We start from the raw sequence: 21,442 nt of genomic DNA, 5'->3' as shown, positions 1-21,442 counted from the left end.
GGCATAGAGCCCCCCGCACATAACACACATGACTTTTCCACGCACCGAGGAAGTATGCAAGAACTCGTAAATATGCTGGACTCAAACGCCATAGGGTCCAGTGCTGCTCAGAAGGAGTGCAATCATGTACATTTTAGAGTATTCGGTCAAGATCAGAAAATCCATTGAGCGTTATGGTCACCTATAAAGATTAATACATTGCTGTAAAGAATTAGCAGGAGCCTAGATATAAATCTATCATATATTCTTCAAACTGATGCTACAGAGCTGCCGCTGCTGGCCAATCCCCTCAAGGTTACCTGGTGCAAGTCTTTCCACCTGTTTCATTAAATCACTTGTGATTGCAACTAATAAAAGCTACTCCCCACTCTACCGTTTACTTCTTCATTCCTAGTCTCCCTATCACACTAAACCAGGCTATGGTTTCCCTTTTTATTTCTGTAACCCCGGTCTTGACCTACCAGCCGTAATTAACAAGTATACTGAGAAAAGGGAAAATTGCAGGTCATTATTATGATAATTATGGTGAGAAGGAGAGATTCCTATGAGAGGCTGCCAGGTAATGTAATGCAGAGGGCCCTGTGACGGAACGGCTTACCTTCATTTGTCTTCCTCCACCCCCTCTTTCATTTTCCTCCTCTGCCTCTTTAAGCCTTAATGTTAGTACAAGTCATTACCCAGTTGCTATGAAAACACACTTAGCAGCCCACCTCAGTACTTCAGACAGGTGCCGGTGAATTTGAGTGTGTGAATCTGTGTGGCTATCTCCCCAAATGTGTGTATTTCTTTCCATATTGTCCGCATGAATCACCATGTAGACTGAGTGGAATTGGCGTCTCTTTGCTACAAGCTGGACAGTGCCAGATATTTAGTCATATTTATTAGTCATGTGTGTGTGTCTTGTCTGAGAGCCCTGCATGAGCTGCATGAGCACATACAAAGAGACAGTTGTGTCACAGAGAGAGCTCTATCTTTGCTGTGGAATTGTTTAGCGTTTTCACCGGCGTTATCCCGGGTAAAGAAAACAGCACTTTCACATGTCACTTCTCATTTCCAAAGTGGGCTGGGAAGCAAGGCCGCTGAGGAACACCCGGCCCGACGGGCAACAATGCCCACATTCAGCCTCTGAGCTCTCTTAGCTCTCTGAGCTCTCGGAAAGCCAAGCGGAAAAGTGCAGGAGTGCCGGGATGTGTGTCCACGTTTATGATTACACATGATGGGAGGAAGACATTTTATTTAAGAGGGCCATGAGATTAGGATCAGGGAATGCTTCAGATGTGGCTTTGGAAGCCAAGCATGTTTTCACATTCACAACTCAACAGGCTGCAAGGGTGGTGTAACAGCTGCTGGACTGAGTGTTGTATGGTACAAGCACACACACATAAGAACAAACAAGGGGGCTTTTCATGTCTGCTTTGCACAATATTGTAGTTTTTTAATGATTTTTGCATCAATGTGATACAGTACCTTAAGGTAAGGTATTTTATGTGGCCGGGTTGCTCAGTGGTAGAGCAGGCGCATATGTACTGAGAGGTTAATGCCTCGACGCAGAGGTCCAGGGTTCAAATCCGACCTGTGAGGATTTCCTGCATGTCTTCCTCCCTCTCTCTCCCCTTTCTCACCTAGCTGTCCTGTCAAATAAAGGCGGAAAAGCCCAAAAAATAATCTTAAAAAAAAAAAAGGTATTTTATTTGCTGGATTAGCAAAAAAACCCCACTTTTTTAGATTTAATATCATATCATATTTACAACCGATAGAAAGCATCCTGACAGGAAACAGTACAAATGAGCATGGTTATATACAGTATACAGTTTTTTTAGACAGGAAGGCTTTGCATCGGCTGAATAAAACCACCCAGAACATCATTGCTACCCATGTACAGCAACAGAATGATTATCCTGCTGCCGCCAGGCAAGCGATATTGAAGTACCTGCTGTTGTACCCCCAGACAACAAAGCAGAATCTTTCCTCAGAATCAAAACAGTAATTTGCAGGTATACAGTGTGTGACTTAACAATTAGGCCAACACTTTTTATTTCTCTTTTTCATAATGGCATTTTACTGGTGTCCAGTGACTCTGAAACCTAATAAAAGATTTATAAATTACATCTAAGTTTCAGCGAGCATCTCTTGGCTGTCAGAAGTGCAGTCCAAATCGTCCTCCCTGCTTGAGGTTCTGACACAACTCTGGCTTTGGCTCTATAGCTAAAAATTGGTCAAAAGCTTAAAGGTTAGAGAAGCTGGTCTCTGTCCAAAAGGTATAACTGTGTGATAAGAGAGCATTACTCTCAGCGCAAAATCAAATATTATAGACATTTTTGGACTCAATGTGTCAGTTTGACACTTAGAAATGTGACATATACAGTAGGCACCTTTTTTTAACTTGTGTAAAAAGTAGACCTACATATCTATAATATCATTTTCTAATTTCTGCATATCACGTGCAAATCCTGGATCGACATTTGCCTTCATGCACAGGACATGCTATCTCTCATACTACATATCTGTGTAAATTACTTTATAATATGTGCTTTCGGAAATTACATGATGTCAAGTGTAAAGTCATTTTTTATTGATATTCAATAAAATTATTTCCGGGGAGCAGGGACCCTCTAATCATTAGGCTTTTTTAATACACTACAACGCACTATAATACAAAGCAACCTGTATCTCACACACACACACACACACACACACACACACACACACACACACACACGGTGAGCTAGTCAACACCGGCAGTGCTCTCCACTTGTCCTCATGTTTTAGAGCATAGCACTCCATCTTGCTTTGCAATGCTCCCAAGACACCGCGGTCTAATCCATCAAGTGAAAGATGTATTGCTTTTAAAGCACATGGGTCTATCTGTAAAACACTAACATGTGTGCTGCCTGCTCTAATCTCATTAGTTGCTCCATTAATTCCCAGCCAGTGGCATTACTTTCCCCTTGCTTTCCACATTCTGATGTAAACAGACAACAGAAAAGTCACTTTTTTTTTTTAAACACATCTATCTAGTCTCCCCCTTTGATAACCGCTTCAATCAAAAAGGTATCTCCAAGGTTGTCCGCGATACTCAAACTGTATTCATTGTGTGAACCTACGTTTAAATACAACCACACCAGCGCAGTTTAAATACGTGATAATTTGGATGTGATTTCATTCCCTATTCTCAATGAATGTGTTCGTGAAGGCTTCCAGACAAATAGAATCAGAGCAGCCATGATCCGACCGTCCCAGTTGTGTCAGAGGAGGCCCGCCTGCAGCAGATGAGAAAAGCATGGCATGTCAAATTGCCAATACCTCATTCCTGCGACTGCCATTCATGGAAACCAACTTTGTTACAAACCAAATTGATCACAAAAACGTTCCTGTCTCGTCGCAATTATCAACTCCCTTATTAAGTAAAGAAAATCCACCCGCATCAATCACGCAGTTGGAGCTTTTACAATAATAATGTTGGACATGTCATCTACATTTGTATGTGCAACTACCATAGCTCTGAAGTTGTACTGGTGCTCTTTGTGGGTGTGTAATGAGAAGTCCAGCCGATCCACTAGTATCCAGTGGCTGTGGCGGAAGAGTGGCTGGGCCCTGTAGTGGTATAGCTGTATTGATTGGTGCTAGCTGGTGCCAGGCAGGATGATATGTAGGTCGGCATTGCCAACTGGATGGCACGGACACTGCAGTCTAGTTTCCATTCAGCTGTACCCAGTGACACCCAGTCATGATGGGAAAACCAATCCTGTGTGTGCAACAACACACAGTAGAAGAAAAAAGGGGAAGAGGAGAGGAAGGAGAGTAGGATTGGGTATCGTTTGGGGTTTTCCCCGATACTGGTGTTAAAATGATACGAAGAGCACAAAACGACCGTTGGCGACATTAAAGAACGGCTTGTTTATTGCTAAGGGCAACAATGGTCAAATTTAAATAATGTATTTAAAATGTAATAATAACTTATTGCACCAGTCAATTGCTGTTAAACAACAACAATTACAGAATGTCCTCCCAGTTGCGGTCTGGCCCAGAAGCCTTCTGAGCTTTCATCCACTTTCATTATCTGCACAGTGTTCCCAGTCAACACCTCTTCCTCTGAGGAATCACTTGTTTTGTCGGTACCGTGCTTAAGTGTGTGAACATGTCTTTTCTTTTTGTGTTTTACAGTGTCTTTTTTTACTTTCAGTCTTTGAGCTTTTGTCTTTGCTCTTTTTGTTTCTACATGTCATTTTTTTCCACAATTGTGACAGTCCATCTATTTACACCTACATTAAGTACCGTATTTTCCGGACTATAAGTCGCACTGGACTATAAGTCGCATTTATTTAGAACCTGACTTCACAAAATCCAAGACCAAGAACAGACATTTAATCTGGAAAGGCAAGTTATTCAACTACACAACAGCACACAGAACAACAGGCTGAATAGGTTTCCGGTATGTTAACGTAACACATTAACAGTTATTCAACTACACAACAGCATAAAAAACATACCTGGGAGGCTGAATAGGCTAAATTAACATAATAAGCCAGCGAGTCCTAGTCCTTGGTTCATGTCAGTCAGTATGAATTAACATTTAAAAACATGTTAAATTATATATATTTTGATACATAAGTCACACCTGACTATAAGTCGCAGGACCAGCCAAACTATGAAAAAAAAGTGCAACTTATAGTCCGGAAAATACGGTAGCAAGGTGTCCTGATCTTCCACAGCGGAAACATGGCCCCTGTGCGTTCGCTCTGCCACTGCTGAGTTTATGCACTCTACCGGAAGCATGTAGTTGGTGAGCTTCTTTTGATGCCATTTCCATGGTCACACTGATATTAATGGCTTTTTCAAGAGTCAAGTCTTTCTGAGAGTCGTTTCTTCTGTGCTGCTTCATTTCGTAATCCACACACAAGCCAGTCTCTTAATGTGTCACTTAAAGCATCCTTACATTTGCAGTGCTCAGCTAACTTGCGTAATGCTGCAACAAACAGATTCTTCTCGATTCTGTCTGTGGAACCGGAAACGTTCTGTAATCAACAGAGGCTTGGGTGAAAAATGGTTTGTCAGTGTGTTTACAATTTCTTTGTAGGTTTTCCTGCCTGGCTTTGCTGGCTGTAAAAGATTGCGTAACAAGTTAGAAGTCTTTGGGCCAATCACACTTAGAATAGTAGGCACTAACTTCTCATCCTCTATTCCAGGGGCCGTGACGAAATAGTCAAGGTGCTCTGTGTTGCTCCGTGCTCTCATCAAAGGGACCGATTAAGCCAATAACTCCAGTCATTTCAGGGCTCCTGGTTATATGGCACTCTTGTACTCACAGACGGTTCCCTTTTGTAACTTCAGCCCTTGTAATACCCCGGCTCTACTCAGAGTTTGTACCGGTTGGTTTCCCAATGCTTTTTCCTTCCTGCTTAGCTGGCTGCACAGCACATACCTCGGCACACACAGCGAACCCGGCCGCCGTCTATCACCTGGTCAGCAGAATGCAGAATAAAACTCTTCTGTCGCAGACAGCAAAGCGTTGGTCCAGATATCCTCATTGCCACCTTTTGTTATATTCTTAACTTTTTCATGTTACTAGATATAACAATGATAACCTGGACCACGACGGAATATTACCTGTTTATTAACACAACAGCATGTCTCAGCAGCAGCATGGCTAACACCCACAACGGAAGCTAAAGTTACCCACAATCCATCAGGTGTATCTCAACTACGGATGTTACAGTAGCCCAAAATACACAACACAATCCTTTCAAAGTTAAATACAGCCACGGGACCCTTTAGCTTTCAGCATTTTAACCGTGTTTATGCCAGCTACTAGCTAACAGTAGGCTAACGTTACCTGCTGCCAAGTGTAATGGTAACTACCGCCATGTGCAGTGATGCTTCTGTTGCCTGTAACATCTGTTTCGGAGCACCAGAGGGCAGCGCAGACATTAAAGTGGCACCAAAATGAGGCACCGAAATCTGCGTTGTCATTCGGTCTGGTAGATAACGGTTGTTATATGGCACTGGGTTTCGGTACCCAACCCTAAAGGTGAGTAATAGAGCCTGACATTGATCCTTTCACATTCCTTGCAGGAGAGGTTTTATGGCTGCTAATGATGTCTAACTACCTTGGATGGAAGAAGTGATAAAGGGATGGATAAGGTACATTTTTATTCACAAATACTGAACAGGAATGTGGATAGATGGATCTATAAATCTATACTCATGATCAACAGGTGTCCGTTTAGACACTGCAGAGAAAGGAGAAGGGATAACTCTTTACTTGTAGGACAGTGAAATGCATTTTAATAGGTTTTATAGCAAAACCAGATGAAAGAAATGACTTGGGAGACTGGAAGCAAAAGAGACTTGGAGGAAGAGGAAGATTGTGTGCTAGTAGGAGGACAACTAAAGACGAAATGAGTGGGAGAAGTGAATAAACGGTACTCTGACAGCGGTGAGAGCCGGCACCGACTGAGTGGCATTGAGTTAGCCGTTAAGTGATGTATAAAACGAACGCGAACACAGCAGGGCATGCACGCCCAGCATCTCCAAGTCTGCTATTTACATCTGCATCACTGGACTCAGAACATCCAAATGAGGAAAACAGAGCCGGCCACAGCAGGCTTGTCAGCCTCTAATGTTCTCACATCATACCGATGGTCACCCCGCACAGCTGTGGTGTACCATCTAGGGCGCTCAAAGTTGCTAAAAGTTGCTCAAAGTTGTCTTTTGCTACTTATTGCATTTTGTGTGTGTGATGATTGATTGATTTCCAGAATGCTTTGGTAGACGCTGCAGCTCCTCAACAGCAAGAAATGTCAATTAACAAGTTCTTTAGCAAGGAATTCATACAATGATTACAAACAGTCAAATATCACTACACGAGCACCGAGAAAATGACACTTAAATCTAGCGAAATAGATGATTCAAGGTTTCATTAACAACAATGAAAGATGTTAACACTATTTAACTTTTTAAACTGGACATAGCTCATGTTTTAGGCCTCTCTCGATCATCCAAGCTCCTGGATCTGGATTTTTTGGCTGGGGTACGTGAGTTGCGTAACACCGGTGCATTTTAGCTTCCTCCAACTTTTTGTCCTATTAGTCAGTCTGCACTCAAGCCCTTTATCACCAGAAGCAAACCTCACAAGTATATCAGCTACACTGCCACATACTCAACGCTGACGCAACCCCCTTAACACTCAAATTTAGCCCCCCACCAAACTGTTCTGAAACCTTTTCCAAAATAACACATTCTTCTAATAAAAAGACATGACTGAGCTCATGTTTCTGTATGCGCGCACATGTTTGTATCGCTCTCCAAACCCAATTATTTCATTGTCTCGACACTTGAGCTAATAAATCTGCCGGTTTGGGAGAGCAGGGAGTACAACAGAAAAAGGGGGAAGACGAAGAAGAGGGAGTTTGTCCTGGAAGATAGAGTTTTTACAGTTTCATCGAAATGTGGCATGAAGTCACGCTCTGAGAAATGATAGCAATTAATCAGAGCTACTGAATACAATCCACTCAACTAATCACAATTAACTTAATGGATGAGTCACAAGGAAAGGGCCCTGCGTGCTAGCTGCAGCCCAGTCCTCACAATAACCAGAACTGTAGAATGAGACAAAGGTAGACAGCGAAAAAAGTGAACGAGAAAATAAAAGAGAGCAAAGTAAGGAGAGATGGAAAGGAAATAAGATATTGTACAGCCGCGTTGTTATGATGTCAAGTTTGAGAATTTCAGGCTGATTGTATGAAATTGCGAGTTAAAGGGCACATCCAAATCAATTTGGTGCGGCAGTGAATGAGGACCCTGTGCAATTAGAGGGTTTTTTTATTGGTTAGTAGATTGGCTGTTACTTCACCGTGAGCATCTGACCCGCTGGCTGTTTCCTTAATATACGATCTAACTGTTCATTAGGGTCAGTTTCCCTTTAAAGATGTACAGGATGGCAATTGTTAAGGGGCCAGAGGTAGATGCAAAACCTTAAAATTGACTACGTACTTAGAGGGTCACAAAAACAGAGTAACTTCACCTCCACAAATGAAAAAGTAACAAGAACTATTAGGGCCATTTCACCATGAGTGCAAAATGTTTATGTTTGTCAATTCCATGTCAGCACTTTAATGCGTGTGTAAAGAGTAAGGAGCTGTTCAGCTGGAGCACGTGTGTTGTATGTACATACGTTGATGTATCCAAAACAAACAATAATTCTATTGACTAAAAGTTGTATGACAAGCAAATTCAGAAGTGAAGTGGCAGTGCTAGTGTACAATCTTGCAAAAGTTGAGTTCTAACTTTAGGCTAAAATGCTGTGCAAACGTTTTTATTTGAAAGATTGAAATTGCGATGAGGTGAAAGATTGTGGAGAACCTTCTATGACATGTACATTAGGGGGGGAGAAAAGAGAGCCACGTGATGCTAAATGGCAGCAGCAACAAAAAAAGAATGAGCAGAGATACATGAAGGCCATGGAGTTCAAAGAGTAAAATATGTTCCCAGGTTTAGCTCTTCTCTGCTGCAAATCTTATTTGAAAATATTTGCAACTTAGGTGTGAAAGGTTAACGTGCATAAAACTGACAAATTACAGAGCATAAATTTGGTGTGAAAGGGCCTTTAGCTACACAGTAATATAAATACTGTAGAAGCCCACTTTTTTCCTTTTTGCAAGTTTATATTATTACAGCACTTTGCTCTATTCCCACAGGAACTATTTGATGAATGCAACTTGCAACTTGTCTTACTCTCTCTTTGGACACATTCATTCTTTAGTGGTCACAAGACAGAGAAGAGTCATAGGTTCTGACCAAAGGTGTCTTGATACAAATAGAATTATAGCTGCTGCGCAGCTGTGAGTCGGGGCCGGGCATTTTGAGGAGAAAGAAAAAGGAGAATGAGTAAGACAAATATCATTAAACATTAAAACCTAAGTATTTAATCCACACAGCACAATCCATGAGTATGCATTAGCATATTTGTTCTGCATCAACTGAGGCTCAAACTCACAACCTCAGACATCAAGGGCAAGCCATGCAACTGCCAGGTAAGACACCTGAGACGGCTTCACACTTTACTTTATAACTGAGTGTTGCTTATACAATAAAGGCAGATTTCAATCTAGTAGTAGTAAGATTTGAGACAAAATTCTGAGAATTTGTGTAGATTACACAGAGATTTTTTTTTTTTACAAAAAAAATGGATTGCTCCATAAGTGACAAAACTGAATATGCTGTATTCCCATTGACTGCAATAGCTTACATGAGGATAAAATACTATCCTCGTGTAAATTTTGCCAAAAAATCTGAGATAAAATTCTGAAATTTACCGCACTACTTTTGTCATTTATTTTCATGAACATTGGAGATGTATTAAGTGAAACTTTGCAGTAGTTGTTTACAGTACTGCTGTACTGCAGTGATGCACTGCAGGCTTAATTTTGGAAAACTTAGAAATCTGGCAGGATCGTTTGTGTAGGACAGTCTGAAGATGCAGTGGAGCAATTTTGGTGTCAATTGAACAAAAACTGTGTGAGGAGTTAGGTTTAATTAGTTTTACAGTTTTTGAAAACAAAAACAAAAAAAAAAAAACAGAGAGATGGACTTCATTATTCCTGCAAGCTCCAAACATATGATAATTTCTGCTCATCTGGGCTTACATTTTGGTGAAAGTTGAAAAGTGCTAGTATGTAGGACTGATATGTTATATATTACATTTTCAAAATTTTAAACTTTAGATGTAGCCACCATCAGGATTATTAGCCCACCAAGCCTGTTGAGGAAGTTTAGCACAGGACTGGACCTATGTGCAAAGTGTGGTGATTTTTCTAATGGATGGGACGGCAGTTTTAATGGTAGGAATATTTAATATTCGCAAATACAAGAGGCTGCTTCTCGGCCCCTAATGAAAGTCTTTCTCTGAGGTTCCAAGCACTTCCAAAAAGAGGCCAGAATAGGGTCTCAGGTTCTAATCTTCTATGGGGATACAAGTTGCTCTTCTTTCGGTGCTCCAGTACAAATACAAGACCATTACACATTATATTTCTGAGATTACTCACTGCCACAATTGCAGCATTTTAGTATTCATTGCTTTCTTTCATGCATACACAGAAAAACTATGCCCTGTAGAAGAATCCTACTGCTGTCCACACCACGGTCAGGCCTAAATTATAGCCACAGGAGATTATGGGCAGCAGTTGTGCCCTGTGGGTCAAATGGGCAGTGAGAGGGCAGCTATAGTAAGACTTACAGGGACAGAATGGCTCCACAGCAGTGGGTTGACACTTGCTTCCCATTACTCCAACGTGTACGATGTCACTGTATAGTTTGATTTGTTTTCTCACTGCTGTGTAATTAGTTGCATTGTCAAATTTAGTGGCTGTTGCTGTTACATTCATGAATAAAATGTGTTGTCTAACGCAGGTTGGGAGTTATTATGACTTAATTTTAGAGGTGCAACGATGAATTAATTAATCGATTAGTTGTCAACTATTAAATTACTCGCCAACTATTTTGATAATCGATTAATCGTTTGAGTCATTTTTTTATTAAAAAAAATCTGATTTCTCTGATTCCAGCTTGTTAAATGTGAATATGTTCTAGTTTCTTCTCTCCTCTGTGACAGTAAACTGAATATCTTTGAGTTTTGGACAAAACGAGACATTTGAGGACGTCCTCTTAGGCTTTGGGAAACACTGATCCACATTTTTCACCATGTTTGGACATTTTTATAGATCAAACAACTAATCGAGAAAATAATCGACAGATTAATCGACTATGAAAATAATCATTAGTTGCAGCCCCACTTGATTTCCTGCTATTAATCTAATTGTGTAGCCTGTTTATGCGTCAAAGCCTGTAGGGAGTGAATTAAATGTACTGGTAGAAAAATAAGCAGCCAGTGCAACAATATTGCGGTGATACTGATGATATGTTGCATTTAAAGAGCCACATTAAATGAAACCTCTTTAAAATTGGAGGAGTATTTATAAAACTAACCTAATGTTGACCAGTAAAAGAACACTTGAAAAACAATAACCAGTGTGCACCCTTCACCTATAAACTGAGAGTGAGCCACTATTTTACTACAAAAATATATTCTACATAACACCTTCAATATTGTAACACGCAATATCACACATCATAAATGTGTGTTTTAGATGATCTCAGGAGCCAAATCACTGCGACAAAAAAGAATCAAGTTGTGTAATGGAATAACACCAGCTAGACGATTAAGCTGACCAGATCGGGTGTAAATTACATTATGGTTTCAGGGAATGTGATCCAACATCAGACTCTGGAGAGGCCAAACGCAGGAAGCGCCCGCGACAATGTGTGTCGAGAGGGAGAATGAGAATTCCTCCAAGCCACATTATTACGTTCAGCAACTCCACAGAACATGCAACAGGCAGAAACCCAAAAATGGCTTAGGTGTGTTCTCCTTCCCCCGGGGTGTGGTGAGAGAAGTGCGCCGGCCTGGAGCCAAGACGGTGGTCAGGGCAAAAACCACAAAGTGAAAATAGAGGCAGCCGGGGCCAGAAAACGTCCGGCACAGATCAAAGCTGGGCGGGGCCTCAGCACACAACAAAGTGCTATGATGACAGATGGAGGCCATCGAGGACTTGAGTAGTGCAGTATGTGTCGCAGGACACTGAGGTCAGTCAAGAGTATCACAACAATGGCAAAACAAAAATAATCGCGCAACAAAGCTGAAAAAAAATAACCAGAGCAGGGAAATGAATGGAATGGCAGCCATCAGACGACACATACAGACAAGGGTCGATGGGTGGAGTGAAAACAAGAATACAGGCCAAGACAGCGCTGTCGTAGAGTTGGGCCCCGAGGCCGTAACAGATGGGTGGTTGCTGATGTCTGGGACGATGTCTAAAGAGAATAGACGTGAGAAGCATGTTAAAATGAGAGAGCAACACTGACCAGGATAGAAAAGGAAGCCGTTCGCAGACACCGAGCCTAGACTGGCTGAAAATACTCATGGCCAAGAGCAGGGTAATTGCGGTTGGTTTTGGTGTACTTACAACTTCAAGGTTGTGGTTTGGATTCCCACATGCGAGTACCTCAAAAGCATGGATGGTATTGGCTTGATTTGTGGTGTGGATGCTGCTTTGGTACAAGAGGCATTCAGAAACTCATGGATTAGCAAACAAAGCCGCGATTTTCATGACATAAAGGATGTGAACCACAAATACAAACAGAATAAAGAACCTGATGATACATTCAGTTTGGAGTTTGCTGTAAGAATTTTTATACCTACATTAGGGAATAACATGCAACAAAAGGTCCCTGGCATCCTGATTTCATCCGGGGATGTTGCAGCCTATGGTCGGTGCTAGGGGTGCATGATATATCGACTCAATATCGTTATCGCGATATCACTTTGCGCAATATTATATCGAAAATGTCGCAATAAGTGTGCAATATTTTTTTATATTTATTTTTATTGTTTCTAAAATGTCCTGTTCTGTAGACATGCTCTTTATTTATTGTTTTTATACTGTACAACCACTAAAACATGTCCTGTTCTGTAGACATGGTCGTTATTTATTTATTTGAGTTTTACCAGGCCAATATGACCGTCAGTTGAAATAAACCTTGTGTTGTAAGAAAACTTGTTTTATTTGTTATGAATCTATTTTGATGCGTTTTCCCTTAACTTTGTGGGTGTCCCTTAATTTTACATATGTTTAAAAATATTGATATCAACATCGATATCGCAATATTCATAATCAATATCGCAATATCACATTTAGTCAACATCGTGCAACCCTAGTCGGTGCCTTTACACCCAGACCACTGGGACGCCCCCAAAGTCATAATTTTTGGAGTCTTTTTAACTTCCTAAAACCATTTTTCAAACTCCTGGAAGCTGCTGAAAACCACTATGTACAGATCAAACACATCATTTCTCAAGATGACTGAGAAAAGTTACTTACGAGAGGTTCCTTGTTTTTAACCAGTCTGATGATTTTCACAGAATCCTCATCGTCGTCAATGTCTTCAGGCAGCGGAGGTAGTTCGGGGTCGTAACTCTTCTGGGCGATAGTGTCATGGACCGACAGAAGGCTCTAGAGGAAGGAGAGGGATAGAGGAGTAATGGAATGGAAGGAAAGACACAAGAGGCGAGGGTTATCAGTAAAACCATTAAGGCCTTAGCTTTACCTCTGTCTAATTAGCCAAATAAAGTGTCGCAATACATGCTATTAAGAGTTTAATCCATCATTTCTTTCTTTGAGCAGGACGGAGAAAATGCAGAGACTGCAGGGAGGATGGTTATGAATTGGGGTTTCTCCCTCCATTGCTGGGTGATGGATTTGAACGCGTTCAGAGCCAGAACTTAGCTACATGCGTTAATTGTCATTAGGTCTACGCTCTCCCACCATACATCTCTCTGATTAAAGGCAACCAGGACCTGTCCTGGACCATTGCTCATGAGGGTCTGCACATAAAAAGGGTGTGGGGCAACCTTGGCCATCATTTTTCAGGACCACTGCTTTCCAAGGGCAAGGTGGTGAACACTCTGAGAAACGATGTTTTGCACCGTTGGGCGGCAGGCTCAAAGTAATGAAGTTCTCAGTCGCCTCAGATATTTCACACGTTCACGAGCAGACATTAAAAAGAGACGGGACGCAGACAAGAATGATGCCATTGAGACGTTCATTTTTCAAACTATTTAACGACTCCATGTCCGGACCAAGATGCAGCTGGACGCGTGCTGCTTTTTCCATGGTTGAGGGGAGAGAAAAGTGAGAAAAACATCTTCCACCCCATGTGCCAGACAAAAGTATAGAGATAGAAAGTGAGAGAGAGAGGGAGAGAAGGATTTGGTGAGAAGAGGAGTAGTGTGTTTTATGGCATGGGAGCATGCTGCAGTACAGCGTTCAAGATGTTGCTAACTGGGAGCAGATGGGAGGAGGAGACACAACTCGAGCTCTGTGGCCAGGATCCACTGAGAGACAAGCTGACCAACACACATACAAACGCACACACAGAGTTTTATCTCGTACACTTGAGAGGACTTGTGTCTATTTATTCCCTTGGGCCAAACCTTAAACGATGATTCTAGGTTTATTACGTGGTTCTTTCTTTTGTGGTTTAGGTAATTATTCATATCTGTATTCATTACACTGTACTTACAGTATGGGTTTAAAAATGTAAAGAATTATCTTAACTGGCTGTTGTAAACATCAAGGAAGGTTTAGATAATCTGGCTAAACTGCTGGCTTTATCAACCTGTCTGATCATCTGACAGTTTGTGTCTCTTGAAGCAGATAACACTGTGTTCCCAGATCTCAGCAGTTATCTTGATAAATAGAAAGTTATAATAAGCCATGGATATAGCGACAAAAGTAACTGGAAATTGAAAAAAAACTAAATGGAAAAGAATTGACTGAAGCTTTTTTCTTTTTTTTCTCTTTATCATCTTCCTCCACAAATTTCTCATTTTCTTGGTCCTCCTGTCCAAACTCTCAAATGCCATTAATCGCCTCTTCTTGTTTGCTCTTCTTCGATTTTATCTTTCATACATTTTTTGTTGTTTGTTTTACAAAATGTTCCCAGCGTCCGTTTGTTCATTTCTCAGAACAGGCCTGACAATGTGTTCCTGGCTTATATCTGCACCGTACATAAAACCACACTTTCTGTTGTATTGTATGTCTAGTGATGCTCATGATAGTATTGAAATATTCTCTTGGAACGCAGGAAACCAAAACGGTTTGCAGATGAGGACAGCAAACTGAATGGGATCCCAAACCTGTGCTTGATTTATCCTATTGTGTTCATAGCGCCGTGTCAAGATATGGATGGAGAGTTCGCAGTTGCAGTCTCCACAATGTAGTGATGAGATCATTAATGTTGCATTCTGTGGTTCAGCACCACATGGGAACATACGTGACTTTATGGCAAGAGCTATAGCCAGGGGTGGTGATGGCACAGTGGATATGATACATGCCTTTGGTGTGGGAGATCCGGGTTTGATTCCCACTGCGATACGTCAACCAACGTGTCCCTGAGCAAGACACTTAACCCCTAGGTGTGCGACCTCTGATATATAACAATTGTAGGTCGGTTTGGATAAAAGCGTCAGCTAAATGACATGTAATGTAATGAATGAAAGTAGCACTCCACACAGGGCTGAATAAAAGATCACAGTGCAAATATTTACAGAAAACTGCTTCTGACTTTGTGGCCACCAGCTCTTTTTCTGTTTTCTTTACCTTCTTTTCCTCTGTTTTTTTTCCCCCACAGGGGGTATAAGTAATATTATTTTAATTTGCTGTTGTATCAAGTTTTTTCTGTAAAAGCCAGCCTGTGCCATGACAGAAAACCCGGAGAAATAGGGATTTTTTGAGTTTGAGGTTGGATACATGTGGTGTTGTGGCTCTCTTTATGGTGTTTGACTGTCAGTCACAGCACCTGTTCTGGGTCGTGACAACATGTGGGTCAGCCAGGCGTCCATCAGCCTCTCAGCATGGTGGGACACCCAAGCGGGCCTGGTGCCCGCGAAGCAGAACTACAGTGTTGACACTGACACCGTGCAGAATAAGTCCCTGGAATGAAATTGGAGTGGTGCTGAAACAATTTGTCAATCAATCCATTGACACAAATTGAATCGACAGTGATTTTGCTAAAATGGTTTTTTCTCTTCTTACACATTGTTTGATTCTGAGCAGTGCAAATGAATACAACTCAACTGTTCAAGTCATAAATCAAGCAAAAATATAATTCAAATAGCAAACATTTGCTGGATCCAGCTTGTCAAATGTGACAAGTTGCTGCTTTTCTCTGTTTTACATCACAACAAACTGAAAAACGTTGGATTATGGACTGATTAAACATTTGGACATGTCAACTTGGGCTTCAGGGAATTGAAATGTGTTACTTTCCTCTATATTCTGACATTTTATAGACCCGATGTTTAATCGATGAACACATGAACAATTAGTTTTAGATTGGAAACTTGGTTGTTGCAGTAGTGCAAAATTGTACAAAACAGAGTAAAACATACAGAGCTAAGAGAACCCTCCACATTTCCTCATGCTCACTTCAACCTTTCCTCCACTAACCTGCCAGTTGCCGTTTCCTCTAAACTCTATTCACCAGGCCTAATATCCTGACCTGTGAGTGTCCTCTCATCGATGGCACTTCCTTAAATCTGGCACTGCCGCCGCATTCTCCCCCACGGCCGTGCCTAACAACCTATAACCGAGCAACAGCTAATACCTTGTAAAAACTCTCTAGGAAGTAGCAATAACAGCTGTATGCTAATAGATAGCACATGGCACATGCCCTGGCTGGTGACCGTTGACATGTGAGTACAACTGCACAGGTACAAATGTTTTACACACAGAGGTCTTTGTATGGAGGCTTTCTTCCTGGGTTGATACGAGTCAGTGGGTCTTGTTATGCCTCAGTGTCGGTGGATTAGCAGCCTAATCAAATCTAGAGTTATATCCTTGTATAGGCCTGCAGCTGAGGAGGAAGGAGAGTGAGAGACTGACAGAAAGATGAAGGGGAGTGATGCCCTTGTTTTGCAGGCATCTCGTCCATTCTCGGTTTGTGTGTTTATGTTCATTAGGCATAATAGGGATCCTAGAAAAACAGATCACTGAGCTTGACTAAATAAACCTGCTCGTACATTCCTGGCATTGGCCTCTCATTAAAGCCCCCCCCCCCCCACCCCCGGCCCTGTCACCAGACCACTCGTTTTTTAGCTGGCGGTGCTGGATTGGTGCAGGGTAACTGCTTTGCCTAAGCGGGAAGGACCCCGCTGTGTGCGTTCTGCCTTGGAGACCCTGCTGTAGCCCAGCTGGGATTTGACATTCACACCCACCCCCCTCCCCCCACCCCCCACCCCCAAGCCTTGAACCTCAGCATGTACCACCCTACTCAAATACATTCTGCAAGCCTGTATACACACACCTACCTCCATACGCGCCGACGGATACAGCCGGCCATCATAATTGGCACTTTCATCCCTGTCAATATTAGTCTTGCTGAGGGGGCGCTAATATGGGTGAAAGTTGTTTTTTCATGTGCGAATCGTAAAAGAGAAAGTTTGAGGCAAGGAAGAGAAAGAGAGAGGGGAGTTTTAAAGAGCGTGATTTATATCTCCACCCCAGGAATGGATCATTTCAGCCATAATTAAGAGTGATACAGTTACTATCGCACAGAGACGCCATTCAAAGGCAGCAGCCATCTGCTTTTGTTTTACACCCCCGGCCCTGTGATTTACACTGGGGTTGGCTGGTACGGTATCAAGTGCCCTGGAGGACAGATGGAGACAGAAACATAGCAAAGTTTTAATACTTTATTCCCGAAGCCCACATGCAGCCTACGGTTTGAGACACAATGTCAGGAAAACGTCAAGAGCCTCCATACCCCCAGCATGTTCTAGTCGAAGCCCTCTCTCCAAACCAAGGTGCTGGAACTAATATAGTGTTGCCCGAGTATTCCAGCAGGAGCGTTTTAGGCCCAGGCGCTCAAAACTTGAACCAACACGCAAGAGTAGAGGTCATGAAGTTGAGGGGTAGAGAAACTGTATGCAAGTGTGTGAACACAAGCAGATGTCAATCGCTCAACTTGACAACACCAGGTATGATGCTTTCAATCTAAAACGGACACACTTGTGGTAACTCACATAACATCAGAAAAAGATCCAGGAATTGTAGAATCCAGCTTTCTTTGATGTTTTGATGAACATACCATACCGGTACTTTTTGGTGGCATCTCAAAGCCATGAAATGTTTGAAATAAATCTTTGTTGTGATTCTAGTTCAGCGATCACTATGGATCGCCTCCCTTGGACTCAGTTGCTTCTGACAGGGCTCTCGACCGGCAGTAAAGGAAGCAGTAGCCGAATATTTTCCATTGTTTGGTGTGGAATTGTTTGGCTGACCTCGTATTGCACTGGAGCGCAGGTCGGCTGAGCAGCATGTGGAGGTGGTGGGAGAACAGAGCAACAGAGAAAGAAAATAGACAAAGAGCGACTACAAGTAAATATTGGTGAAGCTCTTTCTGAGTAAAGAAAGCTGAAGGTTGGAGAGGAGTTTTGTGCAGAGGTACATACATACATTTTTAATGTATTGTTTCCTAAATTTCCCTTGGGATCAATCAATCAATCAATCGTATAGGTTTCAATTCAGTTCTTGTTATTGGAGATGATTTCCCACATACGACCCAATCATTTTATTTGGTAGCTGGGGGAAATCTATATCTAATTATAGTATCTGATCTAAATAATAAATTAGGGCTGAACGATTTTTGAAAATAATCTAATTGCGATTTTTTTCCCAAATATTGCGATTCAATTATTTTTTAAGCTCTTTGTCTTCTGTATTATTCAACAAAGACAAACAATAAATCATTTTATAGTATGAACAACACACAATTACACACTAGACAGTTAAAAAAGGAAAAATATAGTATATACACACACACACAACAGTGTATTTTTTTTTACAGTGCACAGAGAGGAGCTGCCTCCAGCCCCTCCCCCTCGTGAAGTTGCGTGCTGCCGAGTGCAGAGAGGCTATCGTTACGTTAGCATGTTGCTGGTGTTCTTGCCGTGGGATTAACTGTACTAATAAAACTGTTGAAACACCGCGGCCACGCTGCTGTGAAAGCTCCCCAAACGTCATTTATCAGTCTGGTTGTTACCCCTCTCAGTGGCAGCTCCTCCACTCCATATCTTTATAACGGAGCTAACCGCTAACCGGAGCTAACCGCTAATCAGAGCTAGCTAATAGTTGCCAACCGAGCCTTCAGTTCTGCGTGTCTGTATCCATTAACTGCACGTATTTGAATGACAGAAATCAGCTCAAGGTACGGCGTAGCGTTAGCGTGCTAGTTGATGCTTTTTCTGCGGAGTGCAGACTGATTTGCTCTCGCGAGTCATGTGACCAAATCGCAGCCTTTGCGATTAGGAAATCGCGTTTTAACATATCGCGATATTATCGCAAATGCAATTAATCGTTCAGCCCTATAATAAATAATAAAAGCAAGTTTCGTTGGCCTCTCTCTGCTTGAAAGTTTCAAGCGTGTTGACACACCCTGGGGTACACTCCTACATCATTACAGCAAAGGTGAGAAGTTCAAGCACTAAAGGTCAGCAAAACGCAAGATTTTCAGGTGGCATTAAATTGCTGGATGGTCAGCTGGGGTTGGGGCAAGGGCTTTAAGATCGACTCTGGGGCTGAAGAATCTGCCTTGGCAGTTGCAGTGGTCATAGCTCCTGTTTAGTCAGAAGAGGAATAAGTGCAGGCACTCCAACGATTAAAATCAAAGTCCACCTGCCAATACTTTTATTCTTATTCAATTTCATTCCACATATGAATGTCACCCTAAACAGATCTAAAAATATCAGAATCCATCACATTAATTTAGAGGGGGTGGGACACTCCATACCATAGTTAATTATGATACTTCCTAAAATGTATAATATTAACTTAATTAAGTTGTAAACACCAAAACATCTAACAAGGGATATCCTAGATCCATGTCTATAACCACATACATGAGAGGGCAGGATATTGTATTGGCCTGTGTGTGTGTGTGTGTGTGTGTGTGTGTGTGTGTGTGTGTGTGTGTGTGTGTGTGTGTGTGTGTGTGTGTGTACCTGAACCACAGACCCGTCTCCTGCCTTCTCCCACCTCTCCTCACTTCATCAGTGGAAGTTGCTGAGGTTCCTGATCGATGACTTTCATGAGCTCTGCCTTTTGATGGATTGACCCTTGCCATGCCAAATACCTTCGCTGTAAGCGCAATTAAAATAATAAACGCAGGATCTCTGACACAGGCATGCTTCATGGCGAGCGCAGGGATCATTTGCCGGCGCATTTTACTTCAGGGTTGACAGAGACAAAGGAGATCATAACGTCCCTACGTAGCAAAGTAGGAGAGCAAGGTTGTGATAGATTGCGACCGTTTTGTCTTCGGGATAGTGGCTGGGTGAGTGTGTGTTTGAGTGTGTAACCACCATCATGTCTCTATGTGGGATTCTGTGTGTTGATTGCTGGTGAAGTGTGGTGAACTCAATTAAGACCCCATTATCATGCCTTACTTTGTGTAACTGTACATCTACTGTACCGGTCAGTCTTTCTATATGTATATAGTCCATATCCATGACGTTCCACTTCTGGGATTGCTCCGGTGCCGCAGGAAATTCCGCCGGATGCATGTCTTTTCGCCGATGTCCATTTCCTTTCTCTTTCTTTGTGTTGGCGTTCTAAACTCCGGTGGATTCATGAGGACTATGGTTAACTGCTCCTCAGATCTCTGCAGGGTAAATCCAGACAGCTAGCTAGACTATCTGTCCAATCTGAGTTTTCTGTTACACGACTAAAACAACTTTTGAACGTACACATGTTCCACCAAAACAAGTTCCTTCCTGAGACTATTTTGCAGCGGCTCCGTGCGGAGCTTAGCGCCGCCCAAGACGACTGTGATTGGTTTAAAGAAATGCCAATAAACCGGAGCAGGTTTTTCTCCCATCCCGGAATGCTGTGTTGACTAGCCAGACCCTCCTTTGCAGCGCTGTGGAGGAAGATCTGGCAAAGCGGGACTAATATGTATATAACTGTATTGTTTTCATTAAAGTAATTAATCATGACACCACTAGCATAGACATTTAAAAATCCACATGTTAATCTGACTTGTATGTCTGATCTTTTTGGGGCGCTTGGAACACTTTACACCTTAGCTAACTGCTAATGTTATCTATAACAATCGCTAGTCATAACGTTCGCCTACGTAACTGGTGTGTGTGTGTGTATGTGTGTGTGTGTGTGTGTGTATGTGTGTGGTATTGGTAGAGGACTTCATATTGAGCTGTTGTTTCTGGCAGAACCCCTATAAGCATGACAATTGCATTAAAAAAGGAGCCCGTCCAGCTCTCCTTCTGCAAAGGCAGCTCTGTCTGGCTGAGACACCTGCACGGCCTGATGGATGGCCAGTTGTGCATTTGAAAAAAAGAACGTGTAAATTCATTTTGTAGCTGTCTGTGTCTGGCTAACAAGGCCAGAGGCCACAGCCAAGAAGACAAGAAGAGAAGAAAAAGCATGGCCTGGATCTCAGCACCATATTGTTTTTTTGTCGCCATGATAATCCCATCAATTTAATGCCAGCACTGAATAAACAGTGATGCACAGTGTGTGATGACATCAATGGGAATACGAGCCAAATACTATTTCTTTTTTTAAGACAATACTGTGGTCCTCCGGATATGTGCTTGTAGTTTCTTAACATTTGCAGAATATAAAATGAACATAGATTGTAATGAAGAATAGGTGCCAAACTCACCTTCACATGGGGTTTGGCCAGGAGTTTGAGAAGCTCTTTGATTTCTCCGTTGGCTGATTTCCCTTCCAGCTCTTCAGACAACTAAAGAGGAGAAGACAAAGATTGTTCACACAAATGCATTTAAAATATATACGATCAATCAGGG

General features: G+C 42.0%; 1 protein-coding gene across 1 annotated transcript in view; it reads right to left on the bottom strand.

Moving 5' to 3' along the window:
- The window catches only part of mpp7a (membrane protein, palmitoylated 7a (MAGUK p55 subfamily member 7)), a gene marked incomplete at its 5' end in the record, with an annotated part of 82,979 nt that overhangs the window by 51,800 nt on the left and 9,737 nt on the right, over nucleotides 1-21,442 (bottom strand). The window contains 2 exons of the mRNA XM_035998315.1: nucleotides 12,936-13,067; nucleotides 21,298-21,378. Coding sequence (XP_035854208.1) covers nucleotides 12,936-13,067; nucleotides 21,298-21,378 — 213 coding nt within the window. The remainder of the gene's footprint in view (nucleotides 1-12,935; nucleotides 13,068-21,297; nucleotides 21,379-21,442) is intronic.

The sequence above is a fragment of the Sander lucioperca genome, chromosome 23 (genome assembly GCF_008315115.2).
Source record: "Sander lucioperca isolate FBNREF2018 chromosome 23, SLUC_FBN_1.2, whole genome shotgun sequence".
NCBI classification, from domain to species: domain Eukaryota; kingdom Metazoa; phylum Chordata; class Actinopteri; order Perciformes; family Percidae; genus Sander; species Sander lucioperca.
Note: the sequence above shows the minus strand (reverse complement) of the source record. Positions and strands in the feature narration are given on the sequence as shown.